The 10,120-nt window shown below is 43.5% G+C and overlaps 1 protein-coding gene across 3 annotated transcripts; it reads left to right on the forward strand.

Annotated features, from left to right (window-relative positions):
• The first annotated feature begins 1,071 nt into the window (after nt 1–1,071).
• On the forward strand, nt 1,072–9,211 carry lims1 (LIM and senescent cell antigen-like domains 1). Of its 3 annotated transcripts, none has more exons than XM_035523248.2 (11): nt 1,072–1,293; nt 3,415–3,574; nt 3,910–3,976; nt 4,267–4,387; nt 4,649–4,798; nt 4,883–5,033; nt 5,386–5,478; nt 5,857–5,905; nt 6,464–6,539; nt 6,847–6,980; nt 7,418–9,211. In XM_035523248.2, coding segments are annotated over exons 1-11 (1,101 nt in total). In that variant the 5' UTR covers nt 1,072–1,195; the 3' UTR covers nt 7,420–9,211. The 3 variants fall into 3 exon arrangements, with proteins under 3 accessions (XP_035379141.1, XP_081564458.1, XP_035379142.1); XM_081708332.1 differs by having other exon boundaries at nt 6,847–6,956; XM_035523249.2 differs by lacking the exon at nt 6,847–6,980 and having other exon boundaries at nt 1,075–1,293.
• Nucleotides 9,212–10,120: the final 909 nt, after the last annotated feature.

Here is a 10,120-nt window from a genome sequence, read left to right on the forward strand (position 1 = left end):
TATATGAGTAGTGTGGGGGGACATCACTCACACCACCCAACCTAACACATTATATGAGTAGTGTGAGGGGCCATCAATCACACCACCCAACCTAACATATTATATGAGTAGTGTGAGGGGACATCACTCACACCACCCAACCTAACACATTATATGAGTAGTGTGGAGGGGACAACAATCACACCACCCACCCTAACTCATTATATGAGCATTGTGAGGGGAAATCACTCACACCACCCACCCAAACTCATTATTTGAGTAGTGTGGGGGGACATCACTCACACCACCCAACCTAACACATTATATGAGTAGTGTGAGGGGACATCACTCACACCACCCAACCTCGCTCATTACTGTATATGAGTAGTGTGTGCAGGAATGATTGATCGGGAGCCCCCCCCCCCCCCCCCCCGTTACCCATCATCTACCTCTTACCTGATGAGAAATTGAGAATTGCAAAATGTGTAATCTACAAAATCTGAGTGATTTATTTAAATATCTTATTGTTTATTACATGTTCAACGGTAGCCTAATGTGTTTTCTTGATTTTATTGCAGGTTTTGCTAGATTGCAGTGATACATTTTCTTTGACTTTGTGTGGTAAGAAAATGGAGATGAACATATATATTAAGTTATAAGATTTTCTTGCATGTCAGCACCTTTGTTTCTAATACTGACCACCATTACCATCATGTGCAGAGAAATGATCTTGATACACAATAGTAATATTTTTGCTATATTGTCTTAGAACAAAGGCTTGCTGAGAACTAACAGACATGCCTTCGTCACTTGCTTATGATAAGTTTAACACTGCCATCCAGTGGTCGTAAATGACGATTGCCAAACCTTATAACTGAGTGAGTTCAAGTTTTAACTCATGTTCACTCTGAGACAAAAATAATTACAGTGTTATATTTTGCTTACATGAATGTTCGACCGCCTTCCTTAAAGTCCGTGTTTGAGATAAACACAGATTTTATTGACGCTCCCTCACCAGGGAGTTTGGGAATTTATTGACGCTCCCTCGCCAGGGAGTTTGGGAGTTTATTGACGCTCCCTCGCCAGGGGGTTGGGGAGTTCATTGACGCTCCCTCGCTAGGGTGTTACCCAGCAAGGCTGGTGAGGAGACCGTAGCTGGAGGAACGGAAACGCCACCCTAGAGGATAACGTAGCGCGTTTCCTTCCTATTTCTTTGATGTTAAGCCTCCCAGCTGGATCTAGGTTGTTGACTCCATCGCTTCTTCTGGGTTTTGTCTTGTCGGGGATGCTGGGTGTGTCAGACATGACGGGCAGGTAAGTGGCTAGTTAGCTTAGCCTAGCTTAGTTTAGCTTATCTTATTTTAGCTTAGCGGTATATCTGATCACACACGGCTTTCTTTCTGCTTTGGCGCGCCTGTACGGCTTGGCTGTTAAACTCCAAACTAACATTTAGTTTGTTAAGAGGTGATTAACCCAGTTATTAACCCAGTTATCATCATTATTAGTCTTCCAGCGGTAGCTGTTTTTCAGGCGGTATTGTAGCTAGTGTTAGCCAAGCTAGCCGATGTTTGGCTCAGGTTCAGTCTGAGGAGAGTGACTCAGGGTGGATACATGTAGACAAGTCACGCTATTAATGCGAATTACCTGTAATATTTAAAAGAGCAGCTAACGGGGATATCTATCTATCTATCTATCTATCTATCTATCTATCTATCTATCTATCTGAGTTGTCGTCGGCCTTTCTTCTTTTCGCCAAATGTCATGACTGTTTCTCCCACTAGTCAAGCACACACATTAAACCAGTGCAGTTATTGTTTCATCCCTGTTCACATTTAGACTCATGCTCAGCGTTTGTGTTAAATTACAGCGTGTCCAGCCCACCCCAAGACACACACACACAGATGTTTCAGCCCAGCTCCAGGCCGTGTCTCATGACTGTAAAATCTCTCCAGTATGTCAAGCGCACCAGCACAAAAAGGATTTGTAATATATGTGCTGCACAGCGCATGTTTCTCAGTTCATGAAAACATTTGTATCCTCAGTAGTTTAAACGCACTCAGGAAGTCATGTTGAGTGTTTCGCCCAGCTTTGGGGTGTGAGGAATCCATCTCCACGGTGGATTACCATATTAGGGAACATGTCGTTACAGCCCTACATGTCCCGAGGCTTATCTCACTACTGTGATGCCATGGGAACTGTTAAGGCAGCACAGCAGAAACTGTAACTGTAGCCTCTCCACCTTTTATACCGCCTATGAAATCTGGGAAGGGAAACGTGGAGTTACTTGAGGTACAGTCTGACTAGTTATGTCTTCAGTGGAGGCCAGGCTGAACGAGAGACGTGAGTAGGTTGTAGCCACACCACAGACCAAGATGGCCTCGTCCAGCAGCCAAGACTGGCCGTCTCAATTCTCTGGGCACTTATAAAGACTCATTTAAATAATTGCCATACTTTATTTGGTAATTATTTGATCATTTGCATTTTTGGATGTACTTAGGCTGAGGGAGTGGGGGGGTGGGTTAGGCTGATGTGCAGTTAAAACCACTATCTAGAGCCCCTGTTCGAAGTATAGATCCCCCAGTGCTTACCACGGACACTGACACATGCTACAATAGAGGACTTTCTTTTACTTAAATGTCATACCACACCACTGCATTTAGATCACAGTAGTCAAATATGTGCTTAAGCTTTCTTTGACCCACCCAGTGACAAGTAATGTGGTTATGATTGTTGTTTTCTTCCTAAAGTGAACATTTCCATTGTTTTGAACAGGACGTCAGTAAATGCATATTGCAATGTAGCCAAACCTCAGGTTTCTTTGTAATATGCTTGCAAATGTGTGTCTTCAGCCTTGCGTGATCAGACTGCTTGTGAATGTTTTAAAAACAGATATTTTATTTAACCAATTGTAACTGCCCTCTAAAATGTTTGGATTGAATATTGAAATATTGCATATTTATCAGTTTTATGTAGTTTGCATCTAAAGGTTGGGTTAAACCATCCTATCTGTTTGAAATTAGAGAGAAAAGTCAAAAGTAAACAATTTTCAGACGCCATCCACACGACTTGGAGCCTTTTGCTATAACCTAATACCAGAGCAGCAGTGCTAATAAAAAATTAAGTAATGGAATACATTGGCTGTATTTCCCTCCCACTGTAATATTCTGAAAGCTTCATACCAGCTGAATAATGGTCTTTAACAAGTTTTTCACTTTGACATGTCAGCATGACCTGGAAATCATTAAAGCAAAATTGTCCTTTTTCATACAGCACTGCTTCTATTTTTTAAAATGATTTCTCTTCATCTCTTCATTTCTGTCAGCTACAGTGTAGAGAATGTTCAGTAAGGAACAGAGAGAGAATAGTTAAGAAACAAATGCAATAAGGAAAAAAAAAAGAAAGATCTGAAAAGTTGTTCTCTCACCCCCCCCTTAGCAATATGGCCAATGCCCTGGCAAACGCCGCGTGTGAACGTTGCAAGAGCGGCTTTGCCCCAGCAGAGAAGATCGTCAACAGCAACGGCGAGCTGTACCACGAGCAGTGCTTTGTGTGTGCTCAGTGTTTCCAGCAGTTTCCAGAGGGACTCTTCTACGAGGTACACTGGCATATGTTGGCACTGGCACGTTTCCCACTGTTGAACCGTCGTGTCATGATAACTCTTAAATGGTTTGGTTCTAAAGAAGCGTGTATGTGTTGTGCTGGGTAATATTTCACCTGCGTATGCCATGTTGAATCAGGAAGGAACGACTACCCAGCTCTACAGGAACTGCCTCGTAACCCAGTCATAACCCATAACGCAGTTGTAGCCTTGTTATGACACATGCTAATGGACATGCCAAGCACACTTGGTAATACATTTGTCCTGTTGACTGGCCTCTTAAACTCCCACAGTCAGATCATTACCATTTTAATCCCTCTGTCTTTCTGTAGTTTGAAGGCAGGAAGTACTGCGAGCATGACTTCCAAATGCTCTTTGCACCCTGCTGTCATCAGTGTGGTAAGACCTTTACATGATTCCCACATCTGTTGCATAAACTGGTGACTCTTCACACTCATTCTAATGTGGACCTCTGTAGAAATGATTGAGTGGCAGCACATGTGTTTACATATTTACGGGGGTTTATGATGTAGTCTAATAATTATCAATTACAACCAAGTCACCCTGTTTGTGATGGCTTTTTCAGTGGTATTTGGTCCATGACCTGTGTGAGATCTCTTCTAGAGTGACGTGTGTCACTGTCCAAGCTCTTGGTGTGAGAGATCTGCCGATCTTTCTCATTCCTATAGGAGAGTTCATCATTGGCCGGGTGATCAAAGCCATGAACAACAGCTGGCACCCTGACTGCTTCTGCTGTGACATCTGCCAGGCTGTGCTTGCTGACGTTGGATTTGTCAAGAATGCTGGCCGGTGAGTGGTTACTCAGAGGATGGCGGGTGTTTCCCGTAAGTGTACTGATACTTTTGGTTGTTGGAGTTCCCTTTTAAACAGTTAGACATGCCTGCTTGTGTACCATATCTTTTTAAACCACTTGTGTTTAACAGTTGCTTCTGTAAAATGTAGCTCTGAAAGTAAAGAATGCACCAACATGTCAGGGTTTGATCCCTCACTTACTTACTGTGTATGTGTGTGTGTGTGTGTGTGTGTGTGTGTGTGTGTGTGTTTTATCAGGCATTTGTGTCGCCCGTGCCATAATCGGGAAAAGGCGCGTGGTTTGGGGAAGTACATCTGTCAGAAATGCCATGCTATCATTGAAGAGCAGCCTCTCATCTTCAAGAACGACCCCTACCACCCAGACCACTTCAACTGCAGCAACTGCGGGTCGGTGGCTCTCTTGACACGTACACGTGGCGGCGTGTGCCGCAGCCCTGTGGGAGTGTAACGGCAGCCTCTGGTGTCTTACAGCAAGGAGTTGAGCGCGGACGCTCGGGAGCTCAAAGGAGAGCTCTACTGCCTCCCGTGTCATGATAAAATGGGCGTGCCAATCTGTGGAGCCTGCAGGCGGCCAATCGAAGGACGCGTGGTCAACGCCATGGGCAAGCAGTGGCATGTTGAGGTAGAGGAGGCAGCTGGGGGGGTGGGGTGTGCTGGCGAAACTTTAATCTTTATCAGCTCCCCAGACGAGGATCAAATCTGTCACGTTAAAAAAAACATGAATTCTTTATAGTGTAGGCTGGCTGATGTTGGAAGTGTCATTTATACTGATGTGTTCTGTTTAGCACATGCTGAAGGCCACCATAAAACCACCTTGTATGTCATAACCTTCTTGATGTTTGTAGTGTTGCAGAGGGTCTCCATGGTAATTAAGAGCAGTGTGCAGACAGTTTGTCATTTTTCTTTTTCTCTTTGCCTAAATTCCCCTTCCTGTGTGTGTGTGCGCGTGTGCACGTACGTATGTGTGTTTGCAGCATTTCGTGTGTGCTAAGTGTGAAAAACCCTTCCTGGGTCATCGCCATTATGAGAGGAAAGGTCTGGCATACTGTGAGACCCACTACAACCAGGTAACTCAGCCCTGGTCACGCTCGGCCTGCCGTGTGGTGGCCTTGCATACAGGCTGGAATGTGAATATGGTCAAGTTTCAAGTTTGGTTTATTTGTCACATACGTAGTCATACACAGTATAACTCGCAGTGAAGTCCCACCACTGCCGAGTTGCCACTGTTGGGGCCCCTAAGCAAGGCCCTTAACCCTTAACCTTAACTTGCTCAAGGTGTACTCAGTCATAATTGTAAGTTGCTTTGGATAAAAGCATCAGCTAAATGCCATAAATGTACATCAATATATGAAACCCTCTGAATTCAGCTTGTGACAGCCACAGCGCTAATTGTTCGAGATGTTTATATGAGTCATTGATCTTGTTCCACTTATCTGTTGCCTCAGCTTTTCGGTGATGTCTGCTACCACTGCAACCGAGTGATTGAAGGGGATGGTAATTATTGACCACTTCTACTCCTGTCTGGCTAATAATATACACAATGTTGTCATGAGGCATCCAGCTTAGTGGTAGCACTCCTTAGCTCTGTGAAATGTCCCAGCCTAAGCTAAAATTCAACTACATTTGCTCAGAACTCAGGGTTTGGCTGTTTACTGACGTTAGGGCTTGCGTAGACACACACTGTTTAATAAAGTAAATTTCCTGTCAAGGACATAACATGGTGTATGAGCACATGCATCAGTCACATAATTGCTTTGTCCATGCTGTAGTTTTTTGTGCATTCCTAGTCACAGCCGTGCTATTCCCTGGATTCACCTCGTCAGTCAGCCGCTGCTGACTGGTGTCCTTGTAGCAGGACACAATCAGTCATATTCCTTCATTCACGTTTGAAGCCAGAGACAGAAAGTTTCCACAGCTCTTTTGCTGCATGTGTCATAATGTGAGATGTGTCTGATGCAGAAGGGTTATTGTGTAAGCATCCTGCGCTGTGGTTGAGTCGGCGCAGCCGGTGTGTGTTGGCGATCGCTGATGTAGTCGTGTGTTTTGTTACAGTTGTGTCTGCACTGAACAAGGCCTGGTGTGTCAACTGTTTCTCCTGTTCCACCTGTAACACCAAGCTCACGCTGAAGTGAGTCTCTTGCAGATACCGCGCGCACACACACACACACACACACACACACACACTTCCCTCTTGCTCTCCCTACTGCTGTGTCCATGTAAGGTTGTGCTTGCGCTGCCTACGTGCCGCATTCTCTCCCAGTGTGTCTGAATGTCTGGCCGAGTCTCTGTCTGCTGCTGATCTTTGTCTGCCTCTCTGTCCCCTGCCACCCTCGTCCTGTTGTTACTCTCCATCTCAAACCGCTGTCCTCACAATGCCCTGCGTCTGCGTCCTTCTCCTTCCTGTCCCTCGCTGTGCTGCGACGGTGGCCTTGCAGGGACAAGTTTGTGGAGGTTGACCTGAAGCCCGTGTGCAAGCACTGCTATGAGCGCCTGCCCGATGAGCTGAAGCGGCGGCTGGCGAAGTGGGAACGGGACGCCCGCGAGCGTAGGAAGAAGTCGTCCGCTGTCTGTCTGTATCAGACTCGCCCTCCTTCACTAGACCCTTTGTTTAGGGCCACCTGTCATCCTTCCCCTTCTTTGTTTTTGTTTGTTTGCTGGATTTCTGTGCCGTTACGTCCCGGTTTTTCATTTTCATGCACAATCACTGTTCGTTGCCCATTTAAATTAATTAATTGATTTATTTATCTTTTGTTCTTTCACTGTTGACATTGATTCTGACATTTGAAGTATAGCAGCCAAGAGTGTTGTAGTTCTTCTGAGTTTCATGTGAGTTTTATGGAACTTGAAGTTGTCTGCCCCATAACTGAACTCTGTGAAATGTTGGTGAAAATGTGAAAGTACAGTGACAACAGTCTTGAGGTTGTGAGAGTAGACTGTGTAGAAATATGCCCCTCAGCTAACACTCGTTAAAGCTGACATGCTGCTGCTTTTTTTTTCTTCTTCCAGAAACAAGTTTGTGGAGTTTGATATGAAGCCGGTGTGTAAGAAATGCTATGAGAAGTTTCCCCTGGAGCTGAAGAAGAGGCTGAAGAAGCTCGCTGAAACCGTGGGCCGCAAGTAGACCTCCAACACCCGTAGGGGCAACGGAGACAAGTAGCAGGTTCTTTTACGATGAAGGCTGCGTTCTAGCTTTAAAACACTTTTGCATTACAGCTTTCAGAGGTTTGCAGTACTGCTGTGTGGTGTTAGATGGTTCTGTCAGGGACCACTGACTGAATGGAAACACTTGATTTGCTTATTGTTTTCTTGTGGGTTCACTTCAGAGCTGATTTAGGAAGCGTTCAGCCATGTGCCTCAGCCCTTTTATTTATCGGATTACTTAAACCAAAAGCAAAGTGTTTTTTATTTTACTCTATAGATACTTATGGATACTGTAGCCTGTCTAGATATAATATGCTTTTATTTACTATATGCAAAATGAAAAACTGCATCTAAGGAGTTCATTGTAATCGGTGACTTGTCTCCTTTGTATTTTACATATGCAGGTGACGTATTACTTGTGATTTAAAGGCCATTGCGGTCTGAATGAACCTAGCAGGCAACACTGCATTTATTATATAGCCTAAAGTGGTTTGCTTTGATAGATTTATTTTAAAACTGTGTTAAAGTGGTCTATTCAGTGGATGCCCAGTATATTGTGGCAGAAACCATTCACTCTCTAATGAATAGGGAACAGACCTGTGGACAGCTTGCTTAAGCATGTACCAAGTACTTGGTCAAACGTCTGCCTTTTTACCATATCATCACACTCCTAATCTTAGTCAGCACCAGTGTGATTACGCCTTATTACTGTTAATGGAAGGGTTTATTGCAGTGTAGGCCTACTGTGTTGTAGTAGTTGATGGTTTGGAGATGCCTAAGCTTGACTGTAATCACCTCTGTCCTCTTAATCTTTAACATTGAATTTGTTTTTAACCTGTGTAAAGGCTTATTCTGTTTATAATTGTTTCTTTAAAAAGTAAAACATATTCCTTATGCTCTTTTTTTACCATTATCGAATATGGGGCTTGTTTGTATACTCACAAGTGTCCCATTGCTATTCGAGGATGTTATGAATTTGAGAAGCATTATTCTCTTCATTTGAGGGGATGAGCAGACCGTTGTTATTTAGTGCATCAGTGGTTCGGCATAGCAGAGATTTTGGTGTGTTGCTCCTCATCCACTCGCTGCGTATTGTGTTCTCCAACTGCTAAGTTCCGGTTTGCTAAACTGTGTGTTTATGCTGCGGGATGGGTTTGCTCCGTGTCTGCTGTCGGTTCACTGATGAGAAAATGCTCGTCTCTTCTGTCTGTGGCAGTTTGAGTTTCTCGTGTATCTGTCTAACTTCACCCTGCTCATGGAGGATGGGAAGGTGTAGAGGTTGTTGGACTACCACTGGTCATGTATGTCTTGGACCAAAATTGCAGCACATCAGACAGGACCAGAACTGTTTTTGAGTCTGTTTTGTTTAATGTGTCTTGTGATTATTTTCCCCCTCACTGTTCTGTTTGCATCAGTTGATTCCTAGTTCTGGCTAACATGGCTAATGATTGCACACAGAAGACAACATAAACAATGTTGATTTATGTGTTTGGATAATCTATAACCCAGCCTCAGTCATTAAATATGTGCATAGAAATACTCTCTGAGCTTGTTTTGCATGTTGGCACTGCTTAATATCACTGAGAGTCTTATTTGCTGTGTGATTTTTACATCACTGGTGGTTCAAGTATATGGAAATAAAAATATGCACTCACTGTTGGCCTTGTTTTGCTTCCATGCTTTAGTAGTTTGAGTTCTGCCACTTGATGGCACTAATGCACTATAGTGAGTCAGTGTCTTAAGCTGAGGTTGGGTGTTTGGAGATATTGCACAAGATGGAAAGACAAAAGCATCTTATCTCTCCCTTCCTGTTGTCAGTTTTTGCCTCTGGGCTTTGAATTCTTTTGGGATTTTTTCATTAAATGTTAGAGGTGCATCAATCAATCAATTATTTGAGCCTAGAGAATAAAAAAAAAAAGAAGCAAGATTCTACTTTGAGATGCTGAGTTGGAAAAAGACTAAGCATCATCTCACTATAAAGGACCTGATGATCATTCTTTTGTCCTTTGTCTTCATCTTCAGGGTCCAAAGACTAGCACTTCCAATTTCCATTATTGCGAAGGAACAGTACAATTGGAAAAAAGGGTAAAAAAAAAAAAATATTAAAAGACATCTGGATGCCTTCTTCAGGCTTTCAGGAGCTACAATGGCAGTCATTTGTATTCTTGGGGCTTCATTTCCACTCTGTTAAGATCCGTGTTAATTCCCCATTCTCTCCCTAGAAGAGCGGTCTCCTCTGGAATCTGAACTGGAGGAAAAGCAATGGAACAAAGCGACATTCAGACCATCCGGGTAGGCCCAGCGGTTGGAGCAGAGCTCTGCCAGCTCCCCACATTTACTTTCACTCTTATGGGTTTTGTTTTATCTATTTATCTTTATTTTTTATTAGATTATTTATTTTGCTCTCTTATAGAGAAGGCCATATTTGGGCATGTCCTATCAAGCAAGACCAATACGGACAAATAAACAGCAGACAGCACCATAAACCAACAAACGACTTTCATTAATCCAACCTACACAACATGAAAACCCCAATTTGTTCAAATCAAACTTGTGCAGAAGGTGATT

The sequence above is a fragment of the Electrophorus electricus genome, chromosome 26 (genome assembly GCF_041902795.1).
Source record: "Electrophorus electricus isolate QZ-2024a chromosome 26, ASM4190279v1, whole genome shotgun sequence".
Lineage (NCBI taxonomy): Eukaryota > Metazoa > Chordata > Actinopteri > Gymnotiformes > Gymnotidae > Electrophorus > Electrophorus electricus.